General features: G+C 38.1%; 1 protein-coding gene across 4 annotated transcripts in view; it reads right to left on the bottom strand.

Annotated features, from left to right (window-relative positions):
- The window catches only part of obe (activating signal cointegrator 1 complex subunit obelus), a 596,544-nt gene that overhangs the window by 99,297 nt on the left and 479,852 nt on the right, over positions 1-17,395 (bottom strand). For all 4 annotated transcript variants that reach the window (XM_090409638.1, XM_090409636.1, XM_090409637.1 and 1 more), the window contains 2 exons: positions 8,328-8,439; positions 350-540 (listed from right to left, as the gene is read on the bottom strand). In XM_090409638.1, the coding sequence (XP_090265764.1) occupies positions 350-540; positions 8,328-8,439 (303 nt within the window). The remainder of the gene's footprint in view (positions 1-349; positions 541-8,327; positions 8,440-17,395) is intronic.

Here is a 17,395-nt window from a genome sequence, read left to right as displayed (position 1 = left end):
AGTTCTAGGTGGCGCAGTCTGTAAAAAAAATACAAATGTTCTTAGAATTGTTAGAGAGATTGGTAACGAAGTGCTCTCACATAGGCAAGGTCTTAGGAAAATTGTTAGTGTATCTGATAACCAGATTTAAAGAAAAAAATAAAATATTGGGACCACAACAATGATAAGCATTTGCAATTTGAGATTGCAGATTATCTAAATTTTAGTTATGCACTGTGTGTGTGTGTACATGCACAACTAAACACATTTGGTCTCCATTTTATTACTACTTACTGATTCATGATATGTACTGCATTAAAATTTGTTTATAACAATTATATTAATAATAAGATTAATGGCTGAAACTTACGCATTCATTGCATCTTCATTGTGTCTCACTGGTAATTCATCATACTCCTGAACATCACATAATATCCAAAGTGCTTTTTCCATATCTATATCTGGTCCTAATTTTTCCTTAAACATCTGCACAGTTTTATGATTAAGATAATAAAAAGATGCAACACGACCAAGTACAGTGGCTGTAACAGTTCTGTCATCCTGATGAATTATGAAAAAAATAAATATGTTATAATGTACAAAAAATAATATTATAAAAATTCATTATAGATCATCATAATCAAATTCCTGATATGGACCCTTGGGTGGGGAGGGGTATACAAGATATTATTACATAAAAAGGTTACATTATTAAAAACTTATTATCAACAATTTTCCTCCAAATGGCTCTGTTATCTGTGAAGATTCCAATATTATCAGATCTTATATACCTGATATAAGACACTTCTTGCTGTATCAATCCATCTAGATCTTGGTCTTCTTCTAGGTCTATTTCCTGCCATCATGAAAAAGAACACTTGTTTTGCTAATCTTTCTATTCCCATTCTGTTTAAGTGGCCATACCAGCTGAGAATACATTCCTGAATGCTAACAATGTCAAGTTCTTTTTCAACATCTTCATTTATAATATGACACTGCAACTGTGGTCATTCCCCTAATCTTTTTTGAAACGCTCATATCTGAGGTCTCAAGTCTTTGCTCAAGTGTTTTATTTCAAATGCAGCTCTCGGCTCTCGGATTATACTAACTAAACTAACTGTCTTATATACAGTTAGTTTAGTGCTTTGACTAATTTCTCTCTCATTCCATATAAATTTATTCACTTGACTTCCTACCATACCAACTTTGCTAATTCTGTTGTCTATTTTCATAGTTAATTTGCCATCATCACTAAAAATTGTACCCAAATAGCTGAATTATTTTGCCTTGTTCTATATTTCTCCATTCAGGATGCAGTTAATGTTTTTAATTTTCTGCCTATTTGAAGGATGTGGAAGAGATAAGAGATCTCAGAGAGTGATGGTGGGCAAAGAGTTGAAGGGATTACATTGCTAAAATCATAAGATCACCACAGATTATGGTAGTGATGAGGAGGACCTTGACATCATGCAGAAGCAAAGAGGTCATGATTTCCTACTATCTGTCCTTGATCAGGCTGCATATGGACTACTGCATGCAGATTGGATCATCTAGTCTTCAAGGAATGAGGATATATTAGAGAGGATCCAGAGAAGGTTCATTAATTCAGTATCAGGTCTATGGAATGTGGGATATGAGGACAGATTGAGCAAATGCAACTTGCAGAGCCTTGTGAATGAGAGAGAGAGAGAGAGAGATGATACAATTGAGACAAGTCGGTGAGGAGTTTTTACTAGATTAATGTCGAGAAGATTTTTCATAGAGTAGAAGCCATCCCTGGAAGCTGTACTAGGAGGGATCTGGAAAAGTCACCCCCAGCACATTTCACCCCCTGTAGATAATGAGTAGGCTACAAAAATGCAAATAATACACCTAATTTTTTAATAATTCTAATTTATTTTGTTTTAATAGAATAAATGTACATTATTATTGTTTAAAACTCGAAATTGTATGCAATGCCTCTAAGTTCTAGTAACAAGGCTTATACGTTGGTCAGACATAACTGGAGATTAGTTTACGGAATTAACAACGCATATGAAGTATATTAATTAAAGGTAACTTTAATGAATAACTTCTATATTTCGGCAACGTCACATTGCCATCTTCAGGAACATAAAGATATGGTATGTGCACGCAGGCACTAACACAAAGCAGATGAGGAAGAAAGCAAGAAACTAATATTGTTCCTAAAGTCCTAATGGGGCCCTCTGGTGAGCTAATTTGGTAGTCTTGGCAGTTGGGCTGAAGTTCTCATAATGTAAGTCTCCCAAATTTGGGGTAGTTTCATGCACCCAAATTTGTTGGGGTTAGGAACGTTTTTTAGAGCTGCTGAAGATTCTTTGAATAATCTTTCGTATTTAAACTTGCTGCGATGAATTATTTTTATTTTCTTCCAACGAATTTTATGGTGGGTATCTAAGGCTAAGGGTATCTTTGAATAATAAAGATTATTCAAAAGAATCTTTGTGTTAGTGCCTGCGTGCACATACCATATCTTTATGTTCCTGAAGATGGCAATGTGACGTTGCCGAAATATAGAAGTTATTCATTAAAGTTACCTTTAATTAATATACTTTATATGCATTGTTAATTCCGTAAACTAATCTCCAGTTGATGCCTCTAAGGTAATCAATTACATTACAATTTTGGAAATCTTGGACTACTGTTTTGATTCTAGCAAAATTTGCAGCATACTTGTTTCTTTGATTGCCTGAATTACTGGCAACTAGTTGTGTAATTTCAAAATTGTGCAGCCCTTGATGTTTCTTTAAAGAATTAATGAATCGGTAAATATTTGGGAATAAAGTAGCACAAGTTTCCTGAAATCCCCTGTGCCACCCCTACACGGCGTTGTTGGTACGTTGTTGATCATTCAGTGTTCGTGTGTAAATATTGCACAATTCGATGGCAAAAATGGGTAATTGCCGGCCTCTCCGTTGTCTTCTTCCAATATATGTATCTTCAAAGTAGTTTGCAATCACCATAGCTTCAATGGGGAAGTCATCAGCTTCAACTAAATCTTCAAATGCTTGAATAACGTTAGCAGGAAGAATAAATGCCAATGCCGGAATCATTCGGATCCAATGACCAAATTCATGGTCTTGTTCGTATTGGGCTTTTAAACCTTCATTCTGCACCTTTCACCTAATGCTTTGGGAAAGATGAAAAAACAACCGGTATTTACAATACCAGAAAATTCTTGTTGGAAAGCTTGCATGGTACTTTGTTCGAAATCTATCATAAGTCACTGGGGTTGGAGATCCGATTGTAGATTTTTAACTTCTTGAAGCAACTTGACGTATGTGGCATGAGTTTTGTTTGGCAGAAGGGCATAGACCACTGGAATAACTGCATTGAATTGAACCACATGAATTGTATAAAGCTGCTGGAAATGTGTGGGTACTGTGCTAAAAGTTGCATCAGAAAACCACTCCTGGCTACACGCCAATAACTGAAGATTGTTACTAGTGGAAAAAATAAGCATGCGACCCGGTAGCAGTTCGTCCTGAAAATCATACATCAAAAACTGTTGTACATTGCAATTGATAATAATTTCTTTATAATTTTGTGAAATTACTAGGTCCTAGAGATTGCTCGGTAAAGCAGGAGTACCACTGTTGAATCGAACATGACGAATGGTTCGTTTAAGTGAATCCTTTACAGGAAGTAATGCCGTGACATTGGCATGAGCCTCTACAATTACTGATGCAACAATTTGCTGTGGCCGTTTGTTCATGGTTGTTGCATGTTGCCGCATTTGACCAATCAATTGTAATGCTTCCGACATTGAAGCTTGAGCTGCATGGTTATGTTTAGTTACAACTTTCACAACTGGGCCTTCCAAACCCTCTATCTAAACACACCCTTTGCAGGTGGAAATTTTTCACAAACCCAGATTCCATGTTTCATCTACAGTTCTCTTTGAAAACACGTAAATGTGTTGTCATCATCTACCAATTTTCTTTTGCCTCTTACTGACAGAACACTTTTTTGCCATTGTATACACAGGATTAATCAATCAAGATGCAAAAATAATATGTAGATATTGCACTGCCTGCGACGCTCAGCTTGTTCATGCGATGCACTGCTGATAATGAGGCAGCGAAAACAGCAAACGAGCGCTGTCCACTCCCCTTCCATATCCGTCACTAACCATGTGACTATTGCCCTCGTGGTCGAGTATGTATTCTTTCCATTGTGAAAGGATTAACAGTTCCAGTTAATACTTTCACAATGGAAAGAGAACCCTGAAGACATACAAAAGGGGAGAAATTAGTTTAAAAGCTATGTAACAATTTGTACACAAGGGTCAAAGCTGTATAACTGAGAGGAGACCTCCACATAGCCTTTAAAGGAATGCAGAGAACCGACCAGGGCTTCTGACCTAATGTCCAATCCTCACCTTCTCGTGGTGCACCCTGTTGGGTATCTACTTGGATACTGAACGAACGAGGATGGGCTGACAATTTGGGATTTAGCCGACCAAATTGTATTCTTATTGGTTAAACCAAAATAAAAAATGATGGTACAACATGACAAAATTTCATGAAGGCTGGGGCGTCGCCGGGTTAAACAAGGCCCCCGTTGTTTTCGCCAGGGAACCAGGGCGAACAGCGAAAAGTCAGCTACTGGAACAAATCTGAAAACAAACCCCAACTCAACATCACCAGAGTTAAAGATCGGTACTATCAACATAAGAAGCCTGAATGGCAAAGAAATGGAGCTAGCTGAGAAATTAGATAAGTACCAGATTGACATAATAGGGGTGACTGAAACAAAAAAGACAAAAACTTTCTGAGATCTTTCTGAGCAATAAATACAAAATGTTATATTCAGGCAATGACAATCAAGGAAAAGAAGGAGTAGCCATAATATTCAACACAAAATACGAGGCTAATCTTCTTGAATGGCAGTCAGTCTCGAGTAGAGTAATGTGGGCAAATATGAGAATGGGGAACTGGACAATGAGACTTTTTCTAAAGCGTCAAAAAATTCCTCCACTTCTACCTTAGTAGAAGTGGAGGAATTTTTTGCCGCTTTAGAAAAAGCAACTGACACAATGAAAAAGGAAAAGTTGGTCCTTGTTGGGGATCTAAATTGCAGAGTAGGAAATGATTGTGAGACATACAAAAATATTTTGGGAAAATTTGGAGAAAAGAGCAAAGCTAATAATAATGGCAAATATCTGTTGGATTTCTGCTCAGGACATGGACTGGTTATTACCAACACCATGTTCCAACATAAAAATGTGCACAAATTCACATGGAGAGAAGAGGCTAGGAATAAGAAAAGTCTCATTGACTATGTTATTATTGATAGTGATGTTTTCTCCCTGGTGCAAGACACCAGAGTGTACAGAGGATTTGAAATTGGAAGTGATTACTATTTAGTCTTGAGCAGAATAAAATTGAATGTCATATTGAAAAGAATAACGTAAGAAAGTTTTAAGGCAAATAAAAGTTGAGCAGCTCTCAGATGTGAACTGTATACTAAAATACAGAAAGATTATTGAAAAGAAAATGAAAGAGTTTGAGAACAGGAATCAAACCTTGGAGATTCAGTGGCAAACTCTGAAGAAAACATTGATTGATTCTGCCAGAGAGGCATGTGGTGAGGTTGTGTGCAAGGATAAAAAAATCAGAACTCCCTGGTGGACACAGGAAGTTAAAGAGGCAGTGAAGGAAAAGAAGAAAGCATATCAAAAGTTCCTGGCAAATAAGTCAGCTTTTACTCTTACAGAATGCAGAGACAAATGTAAGAAAGCTAAACAGTGTGTAAAACTAGCTAAACAAAAGTCATGGGAGGACTTTGGCAAGAATATAGAAAATAAATATCAAGGAGCTGGCAAAATATTCTGGAGGTTGTTGAAGAAACTTAGGAATGGATTCCTCCATTCCTAAAGAATGCTGTAAAAGGAGTTAGAGATGATAAAGGTGACATGAAAACAGGAGAAAAAGATATCCTTGAAGTATGGAGTAATTACTTTGAAAAACTGCTAAATGAAACAAGCAGTGATTACAGCACAGTGATAAAAAACACTGACTAGGCATGCAGTCTGGAATACATATCCATACTTGAAGTAGAAAAAGCCATCAAAGGCTTGAAATGTGGAAAGGCAGCAGGAGTAGATGATATTTGACCAGAAATGCTGAAGTATGGTGGTATAAAAGTCTTACAGAGGCTGCACTGCATAGTTCAGAAAGCGTGGACAGAAGGACGAATTCCCGATGATTGGAGTAGAGCTCTCATAGTACCCATATATAAAAAGGGAAATAAAACAATGTGAGAATTACAGAGGTATTTCCCTACTGAGTGTTCCTGGCAAGATCTATGCAAGTATACTTGAGAAACGGCTGAGAAGAATTGTGGAAGAAAAGCTTGGTGAAGAACAAGCTGGATTCAGGGGCCAAATAGAGGCTGTCAGGATCATATCTTCACTTTACGACAAACAGTCGAGAATGCGTGGGAATATAACAAAGATCTGTATTTAAGTTTTGTCGATTATATCAAGCAATACTTAGTCTTTATTTGAGTTGTAAGTCAGCAGTTAGAATTGAAGGAAGTACAGGAAGATGGTTTAATGTTAAATCCGGTGTGAGACAAGGATGTACATTATCCCTTCTGTTATTCATTATCTATATGGATCACATTATGAAGGGAAGTGGTATTAAACCTGATATCAAAATTGGAGATGTTAATGTCAGCTCTTTGCTTTATGCAGATGATGTTATACTTCTAAATAAATCCGCTACAAGTCTGCAAGATTCTCTGACTAAATTGAATGGCTGTTGTAATAGATATGGTACGAAGGTCAGCAATAAAAAGGCAAAGACAATGAAAATAGGCGGAATCATTGAAAATGTCAACTGTGTTGTGAATGGAGAACCTGTGGAACAAGTAAAACATTTCAGCTACTTAGGCACGATTTTTACTGAAGATGGTAAATTAAATATAGAAATAGACAACAGAATCAGCAAAGCTGGTATGGTGGGAAGTCAGTTGAATAAATTCATATGGAATAAGAGAGAAATTAGTCGGAACACTAAATTAGCTGTATACAAGACAGTGTTCAAAACAGTTTTAACTTATGGATCTGAGAGCTGGGTCAGAAGTAAAACACTTGACCAAAGAATAGAGACCACAGATATGAGAGTCCTGAGAAAGATTAGAGGCGTGAACAGATGGCATCAATGGCAATATCATATTAAAAATGAGGATATTAGGAAAGAACTTGACATTGTCAGCATCTAGGAATGCATTAACAGAGCTAATCTCAGGTGGTATGGTCACTTAAATAGAATGGGAGAGGAAAGATAAGCAAAACAAGTGTTCTCTGCCAGTTTGGCAGGAAAAGACCCAGAGGAAGACCAAGATATAGGTGGATTGATACGGTACAAAGTGCCTTAGACGATAGAAATATAAGATCTGATAATGTTGGAGTCTTGACAAGTAACAGACTGATTTGGAGGAAAATTGTAGATAGGAAGTTAGTAATGATGTAATTTTTTCATATAGTACTGTCATATCCTGTACACCCCTTGAGGGTACATGGCAGGAATTTGATGATGATGATGATGATGTAATTTTGAAAATTTGTTCAGAAAAGATAGAGTTATCGGAAGTTCACTTTGAGTAATCGACAGAGTTTAACATTGAATCTTCACTAAAGGGGTTGGGACTCCAATAAAAATTCGAGTTATTGAGAGTTGACTATTTACATTTTTGCAACTTACTGATTATCGACAGGGGCGAAAAAATGTGCTGGGTGCAAAATGTTGGGGGTGAAATGCAAGGGGCGACTTTTCTGCAAATCATATTAGGAGGGTAAAAAAGGGAACGAGGAGCAGGTTATATGGAGAGCAGAATGTATGATTGCCTAAAAGTATGGTGAGTGCAGAAACTGTGAATGGATTTATGGCATGGCTCGATGATCTTTTTACATGAGAATGTGGACCTTTTGTGATGAGTCCTTTGACTCCATTGAGGGCTGATGTTAATAACAACAATAATAATAATAATATGCCTAGCATTCATTTCCTAACATGCCATTTAGTTCATCCATAAGAAGTAGTTTTTCCTTTAAATCAGCTGCTGTATCTCTAAAGACAATTTTTACTCACTAGAACATTCTGTAAGCTATGGGCACAAAAGTCCCATTGCAGAATTTCAAATTTGCACATATCCTTACTTGAAATTGCTTGCCATTCAAGAAGTCTATGTTTATGTTGAATACTACAACTATTTCTTCCTTTCCCTGATAACTTTTGTCTGAATAAATAATTTTATTTAGAAGTATCTCACTTTTTAAAATGCTAAATATTAAATTTAAATAAAATTCTCAATCTCACCTCTCCAATCTCTGTACAATATGCAATTTGCAACATTTTCAAACATCTCTCCACCAAGCCTGAAAGGAAAGTGTTCATTGCTCTTTTTTCTATTGTTTCTAGTCCATAATATCTGTAAAAAGAGATAATTATATAATAGTAACAAATGCAGAACTATATATTTACCGTACTTATGGTTGCTATGTAGGCAAAATTTTGAAATGTCTCAGGCAGATGACTAACTTTGTGTTTAATTATGACAAACCAATGTGTTTAATTATTGCTATGACTGCCACAGAGTAAGTATATGTTCCATAAAAACTCTACTAAATAATTTTTGAATGATTTTAAGCAAAGAAGTTTATATCAATATTGTTCTGATTTTCTAAGCTAATGTCAATCTACAATTCTCATCGTGCATCTTATTAGTCTACCTGGACAGTGAACATATATAAGAACAGACTGGCAATTTGGAATCGAATCAAATTGAATACCAAATTGTATTCTGAATTTGTTTAAACTAAAAGATGATGATGCAAAATGAAATGTCATATTGTCTGGAGCATTGACTAGTTTTATGTATTTCGTGTGATGATACTGCGTTCCCCCTTTTTATGGGAGTTCACGGTACCATCTAGTCCCCCCAAATTTTATCCGGGCTCCAGAACCAACATAGGCTGACAAATCAGACCTATGGCTGGGTTAGTATTCCTGACTGTAATCTATGTGTCCTCAGAAAGGTTTGCCTGCTTGCGGGATGAAAAACACCAGATAAACTGGCAGAAAAAACCCTGCTGTCCACGCCCAAGACCAGCTAACTTGGCTATGGCTGAGGAAGATCCTTAAGCTCCTCACGTCGTTGACGGGAATCGAACCTAGGACACTCCTTCCCCAGGCATATGGTTGCGAAGCGCAAAGCCACTAGGCTAACTGTGCGGACATTGACCAGTTAAAGAAGATCCAATATATGTACATGTTTTTGTAATCAGGGTGCGCATGAAAAGTCGACTACTGAAACAAACATCAACTTAAGATTAGCAAAATTCAAAATAGGCACTATCAATGTATCAACAGAAAACAAGTGAAATTGGTATAACCAAAACAAAGAAGACAAAAACAGGTGAAATTATTCTAAATAATACAAGATGCTATATTCAGTTAATAATGATCAGGGAAAGGAAGGAGTAACTACAGTATTCAATAGTAAACAATAGGATAGTTTTCTGCAGACAATTTCAAGCAGAGTGATATGGGAAAAAATCAAAATGTAAAAATTGGAAAATGAGGTGTATTTGTGCATAAGGTCCTACATGGGAAGAAGAGGAGAAATTTTTAAAGTTATTTGAGAAGGCAGCCAATATAAAAAGTTGGCCCTTGTTGGAGATCTAAACAGTTGAGCAGAAAATGAATACCAGACATGAATACCTGACCAATTGTTCTGTATTCTTCGCATTTGATTGTCTTCGATTTTTTAGGTATTGGTAGGAATGTTGAGTGCTTAAAATCTTTTGGCAGGTGTCCAGTTTCATATATTTTGTTACATATGTCAGTCAGTGATCTTATAGCCTTATCATCTAAAGCCTTTAGATATTCTGCCATAATTCCATCCATTCCTAGAGCTTTTCCTGGTTTCAGTTTCCTAAATGGCATTTGTTACTTCCCAGGTAAGAATAGTAGGCCTCTCCAAATCTTCTTGCATTGGCTTATCTATTCTATCATGATTTGTAGAGTTCCTTTGAATACTCTACCTATCTATCCCTTATTTTGTCTTTCTCCATTAGGATGTTTCCACTGGTATCTTCAATCCAATGAGAACCTACCCTTTTGTTAGTTTTGCTAGATTTGTTAGTTAGCTCCCTAACTTTTTCATGAAGTTCTCTGGTGTTGTGCTTTTTGTCCAGAAGTTCAATTTCTTTGCATTTGTTGTTGAGCCATAGTTTTTTTTTTTTTGCAATCCTACATTCTTTCCTGATCTCCTTGTTTAAGTTTAGGGTAAGGATACTTGGTGGAATCAGGAACATTAACAGCAGTGGATTGTGCCAGTTCCTTTAAAAATTTATCTTGTATTTCTTGATTTTTAAGGGGCCAAGATCATATTTTTCTATGTTTAGAGGTTTCATTGTTTTCTTTAATTTTATTGCTGCTTTAATGACCACAGGGTTGTGGTCTGATCTAATATCAGCCTTTGGGTATGTTTTGGCTTGTAAGATGTTATTCTGGAATCTTTTTTAATCGTTATATAGTCAGTCTGGTTCCTACAGCTGTCTCTGGGACTTTTCAATGTGTAAAGTCATCTAGGAGGGTGGCTAAATAAAGTATTTGCTATTACAAATATTGTTTTCTTCACAGAACTGTATTAATCTTTCACCTCTTGGATTTCTATGTCCCAGGCCCTGGTTTCCCATGCAGGAAAATATCTTTTCTGAGCCTACTTTAGCATTTAGATCTCCCATAACAATAGCTATGTCATCTGATTTAGCATTGTTTAGTGTATTTTGAATGCACTAAACAGATCTCATAACATGTCTACACCCTCACTGCCCAAGCTTCTCCAGGTATCTGGTCCGCTCCCACAGTCTTTCCATTCTTCGTTTTCCTCAGTGCCCAATACACTTCCTCTCTGCATAAAAATTAACTGGGTTAAGACCGAATATATGTCAACAGGAAGTGATGAGGATATGATCATACAACTCCAGGGTGAAAGGTTAACTTCAGGGAAGAAATTCAAGTACCTCGGGTTGGTCATTGAGAGGAATGGTGACCTGGATGAGGAAATACAGCACCGAATAACATGCAAACGCCACAGGAGTAGTACTACAAGAGGAGGACAAAATCAGAGGAAGATGGGAAGAATATTTTTGTAATTTACTAAATGAGGAGAATCCAAGAGAGACTGGAAGATGTGAGGATGGAAAGGCAAACAAGGGATCGGTGAAGGACATAAGCAGAGAGGAAGTGTATTGGGCACTGAGAAAAACGAAGAATGGAAAGGCTGTGGGGGCAGACCAGATACCTGGAGAAGCTTGGGCAGCGAGGGTGTAGACATGTTATGAAATCTGATGAGGAAAATAGCCCAACAGGAAAAGATACCAGAGGAATGGAGGAAAAGCATTGTCATCCCAATCTACAAGGGAAAAGGAGATGTTCAAGATTGTGGCAACTATAGAGGGATCAAACTGTCACACACGTTGAAGATATGGGAAAGAGTAATTGAAGGAAGGATACGGCAGGAAACAAAAATAGGTGAGAAGCAGTTTGGATTTATGCCAGGAAGAGGGACAACGGATGCAATATTTGTGCTAAGGCGATTGATGGAGAAATATAGGGAGATGCAGGCAGAGCTACATATGGTGTTTATAGACCTGGAAAAGGTGTACGACAGAGTGGCTAGACAGGAGGTATGGAGGTGTATGAGGAAGAAGTGAGTGTCGGAAAAGTACGTGAGGTTGGTGAAGGAGATGTATGAGGAAGCGAAAACTCAGGTCAGGTCTAGTGTTGGCATGACAGAGGGGTTTCCCATTGTCATAGGGCTCCATAAGGCATCAGCTCTGAGCCCCTACCTCTTTTATCTGGTCATGGATGTACTAGTGGAGGATGTCAAAAAGGAGGCGCCATGGAGCATGATGTTTGCCGATGATACTGTTCTCTGCGAATCATCTCGAGAGAAGCTTGAAAAGATCCTGGAAGAGTGGAGAAAGGTATTGGAGGAGAGAGGCATGAAAATTAACCCGGGTAAAGACCGAATATATGTCAATGGGGAGTGACGAGGATATGATCATATGACTCCAGGGTGAAAGGTTAACTTCAGGGAAGAAATTCAAGAACCTCGGGTCGGTCATCGAGAGGAATGGATGACCTCATGAGGAAATACAGCACCAAATAACATGCAGCTGGATGAACTGGAAGAAGATGAGCGGGGTCCTGTGCAACAAGAGAGTGAGTTGTAAGATGAAAGGAAAGCTGTATAAGATAGTGGTGAGGCCAGCGATGCTCCGTGGTGTGGAGACGTGGCCTATAACAAGGACACAGGAGAGGAAGATGGAGGTGGCAGAGATGCGGATGTTGAGATGGATGAGTGGTGTGACAAAGGATAGGATAAGGAATGACTGCATCAGAGGGATGGTCAAGGGAGCCGATCGGTAAGAAGGTACAAGAAAGCAGGCTGAGGTGGTTCGGTCATGTAGAGAGAAGGAGTGAGGAGTATGTGGTAAACGAGTAGAGCATATGGAGGTGGAGGGAAGGAGGAAAAGAGGCTGACCCAAACTCAGATGGAGGGATAAGGTGGCAGAGGATCTTAGGGAGAAAGGATGGAGTCGGGAAGATGCCCCGGACTGGAGAATCTGGAAGAAGAAGATTAAAGATGGGAACGCTACTCCCGTTTAACAAGGGATAAGGCATAGCAAAAGAAGAAGTGCATTTTGAATGTCTTCATAGAAACATTCTACATTTTCATCTGGGTAATCAGAAGTAGGTGCATATATTTGGACAATAAAAATATTAAAAGGTTGAGCTGCAATTTTTAATGCAATTATCCTGTCACTTATGGGCCAAAATCCAAGTGAGGATTGCACAATCTTATTTTTTAGTACAAATGCTACTCCATTCCTATGACTGTCACCACATGAGTATATAATTGAATGGATCTTTCTGTTTATTTTTCCACTATTAATCCATTTGACTTCACTGATACCAGCAATGTCAATTTTCATTGCTTCAAGTTCTTGTATAAGGTTATCTAACTTCCCAGCTTCATATAAGGTCCTTACATTCCAAGTTGCAAGCCTTAAGAGAAAATTCTTGGTTTTCAGACATGAAGGATCAGGAGATACCCTCCCTGGAGGGTTTAAGGTATCTTCATCATATGCTATTTTCATAGTATCCTTCTTATGTTTCCGAGTTTCTTTCTCTTCTTCCCTGTAATGTTTCCAAGAGACAAAAGTTGCAGAGGGTCCAACCTTGTCTCTATTGCTTAAATCCGACATGGATCTCTGTTTCATGGTTTACAATGGAAGGTTACGTGGTGAGGTTCTCTTCCATGGTGACTGGCCACATCTCTTTTGTCTCTGAGTGTGCCCAGACTATGTCACATAGTTTGTTGTCATGCCTTCATTACCATTCCAGTGTCTTCAAATGCAACAAGGAGGAGACACTCTCCTTCACTACAGCACAAAATTCTGATACCCCCCCCCCCCCCACTTAGGTCTGCATGCCAGTCGAGGCACAGTCCCAGGGTGTGGCTGCTGATGCACTCTACCAGTTACTTGGAGCCATAAGTGAGAGTTACATAAGCAGTGGGGGACCAATTCCACCCAGCCACCAAATAACTTGATGCAACTGCTGAGGAGGCAGAGGTGCTATCCCTAATACCCATACCTTACACCTCAAATTTGGGGTACATATTGCCAAAACTGTGAGAACACAAAGAATTCTGGGAATGATGCAGAGGACACTGACTTGTAGAAGTAAGGAGATTCTTGTTCCATCGTATAAGGCTCTGATTAGGCCACACACGACTGCCTTGAACAGATTTGGTCACCTGGTTTTCAAAAGGATGAAAAGATGTAGAAAAGGGTCCAGAGGCGACTGACTAGGGTAGTTTCTGATCTCTGGAATGTCGAATATGAGGAAAGGTTGTGAAAGTGTAATTTACAGAGTCTAGTGGATAGGAGAAAGAGGGGTGATGTGATCGAGACCTACAAGTTAGTAAGGGGTTCATAACAATTCTATATTATTTTCGACCATTTAATGAATGCAAGAAATTAACATAAACTAGGTTATATACTGGCCGAAGGATTTTAATAATTGATATTAAGTAAAAAACATCAAGTTTTGCCAACTTAGCTGTCTGGCTTCATCAGGGTGTATAAAAGAGACACAAAACAACTTAAACTGTTCGTGAAGGAATGAACCAAATACAATTGTATTTTTTACAAATACAGAAGAATGCGTACATCAAACGCATGGAGCGTGTATGATATCAACTGTTGTTATGCAGGAATGTTTTGTAATTAGCAGCAAAATTTAACTCTGGCAGGCTTAATAATATTATGAGAGTCTTCCAAATACCAACTAAAATTAATCCTTGATTTCTATTGAGGTTGCGTTTAGAATGGATGACTGCTATAGCTTCTTTTATGTTTCGGGAGCGGAAATCTTCTTCTAAATATGGCATGGAACTTTTGTCCCATTCAATGGTATGGCTAACCCAGAGTTATCTGCTTTGTTGTTGTTTACATCTCTGACATGCTCTTTTCCTTATTTCCAAACTTCTTGAGGTCTGACCAATGTAATTTAATCCACACGAACAGGGGATGCTATAGACACCGGTGTATTTGAAGAAGGCATAACTGTCTTTCGGAGATCTTAAAAATTGGCAGATAGTCTTTAAAGATTTAAAAGTCACTTGTATTTCATGTGGCTTGAGGAGTGTAGCAGTCTTTCCAGAAACTGTCCCAGCCAGTGACATAGCTAGAGGAGGGGGGCACTTTGAACCTTTTTGAAGGTTCAAAGTGCCCCCCCCCATGAAATAGACTTTGCCAATGTCATCGACGATTTTGCTAACAGAAAAGGAAGAAGAATAACATTTTAGAATGTTGAAATTAAAGTTTTACTTCAAAACGTATAAAAAATATAAAAAAGTAGTATGTATTGAGAGGGGTGGCAAACTCAGGGACCGCTCTCAAGGTAGTGCAACACCAGGCAACTCGTTGCAAAGGTGGAGGAAGCTCTCATCACTCCTATCTCAGTATCTCTCAGATACTGAGATAGGAGTGATGAGATCATCCTCCACCTTTGCAACGAGTTGCCTGGTGTTGCACTACCTTACCCCAGTCCTGAAGATACTTTCAGGCGCAAACTTTGTTTGCTCACACTTGGATAAAGGATTAAACTAAACTTATTATAGTCTAACCAAGTGAAAAACAAACTCTTTTCCCTCAAGATATTGCTTCTCTTTTCCATCATTGCCTAAAATCTAATTTTTTCTTATGGAATGGAATGATTTACAAACAGTTAACAGGCAAAACAAATGGATGGACATACCAGCCTTGCAGTCTATTGTAAACCAACCAACACAGGTCGATATTTGCACTTCACATCTTTGCACCACATTTCTCAAAAACTGAGCATCGTACACATGCTCAAAAATAGGGCCACTCGAATCACAATAGAAGAAAAAGATCTCAAAGATAAATTATCCCATATATCAAAAACTCTGATAGATAATGGTTATCCAAAAAAAACTGACCCATAAGATACTTTTCTGCGACCTCCCCCCCAACAACAACAATCTGAGGAGACACGCTACAAATTCACCATTACCATTCCTTATGCTGGGACCAGTGGTGTAGCTAGAGCAGTCCATGTGCCACCCCTCTCAATACATACTATTTTTTATATTTTTTATACGTTTTGAAGTAAAACTTTAATTTCAACATTCTAAAATGTTATTTTTCTTCCTTTTCTGTTAGCAAAATTGTTGATGACATTGGCAAAGTCTATTTCATGGGGGGGGGAAGCACTTTGAACCTTCAAAAAGGTTCAAAGTGCCCCCCCCCCCTCTAGCTATGCTACTGGCTGGGACAGTTTCTGAAAAGACTGCTACACTCCTCAAGCCACATGAAATACGAGTGACTTTTAAATCTTTAAAGACTATCTGCCAATTTTTAAGATCTCCAAAAGACAGTTATGCCTTCTTCAAATACACCGGTGTCTATAGCATCCCCTGTTCATGTGGATTAAATTACATTGGTCAGACCTCAAGTTTGGAAATAAGGAAAAGAGAGCATGTCGGAGATGTAAACAACAACAAAGCAGATAACTCTGGGTTAGCCATACCATTGAATGGGACAAAAGTTCCATGCCATATTTAGAAGAAGATTTCCGCTCCCGAAACATAAAAGAAGCCATAGCAGTCATCCATTCTAAACGCAACCTCAATAGAAATCAAGGAATAATTCTATCTATTTGGATGAGCCTCATAAGATCATTAAGCATGCCACAGTTAAATTTTGCTGCTGTAAATTTGTGATCTTTGTAAACTTCATAAGAGAATTTACTTGATCACAATTTAAATATGAAATTTAAATTGTGATCAAGTATAAAATGAAATAAATATATTGAAAAGAATAATTGTTAACTCGTATAAGAACATTGATTGTATAATATTAGAAAAATTGGATAATTAATTTACAGTATTTAGTTATAAGAATTTCGCATGTAAAAGGCTTGCTTGTTATACACTTGAAACAAGAGATTGTAAGTTATGCTAATGCTTAGAAAAAAATAGGTGAGCTGATAGAATTTGACATAGTTGACTCATAGGGTTACCTAGAACCGAAGTAAAGTCCAAGGTCACAGTACCCGATTTAGACACTGCCACGAGTCAGTCGCGTGCACACGGCTCACCAAAGATGGAAGGTTCAGCAGGGAGACGCCACCCTAACAGGTTACGAGAAACGTATCCTAATGTCGGGGGGGGGGGGGGATCCCCCCCACAAACGAGGTCTTTGGACAGTTTACTTTTGGAGGTTACCTTATGCAGTTTCCTGAGTCACAGTCAGGAGTTCCCTCCGTCCGTTCATGACATGGAATATTAGTAAGTGGGATTTAGGTGCCGTTTTCCTACCATCGAGAACAAAGGATGCCACATGGTCGGGAAGAAATGTATTTACTATATACTAAGTCAACCCTAGTCTAAAGGAAGGAGATTATCAATAAAAATTGTGGATATCCTCATGGCGAATCTGATGACTGCAGAACATCAAATAGATCATGTTTCCTTAGAAGAAGCCTAACATGCTGCAACGGAGGAGGCCCTCATGATCCGAAGTACCCCAGATATTGTCCCACTACAGAAGGAATATTTCTTCAGGAATCGCAGACAAGTAGCGTCTAGTAGAAGAGCTTCATCAAACGGTATCTTGAAAGATTTTATGTTAATTCTGTTAATTTAATATGGCTGTAATTGTAGTTCGTATTATTAAGCGATTGAAGGACTTGAGTGAGAGTTGAACTAGGACTTTAGTTCACTTAATAGTATAGAGAAAGAGGGAACTAGTTTATCAGCATTACTGAACGAGCGACAGTGT

The sequence above is a fragment of the Typopeltis vanoorti genome, chromosome 19 (assembly GCF_054136105.1).
Source record: "Typopeltis vanoorti isolate ZY-2024b chromosome 19, IOZ_Tvanoo_1.0, whole genome shotgun sequence".
In the NCBI taxonomy this organism is placed as follows: Eukaryota; Metazoa; Arthropoda; class Arachnida; order Uropygi; family Thelyphonidae; genus Typopeltis; species Typopeltis vanoorti.
This window is presented reverse-complemented; position numbering and strand designations above follow the sequence as displayed.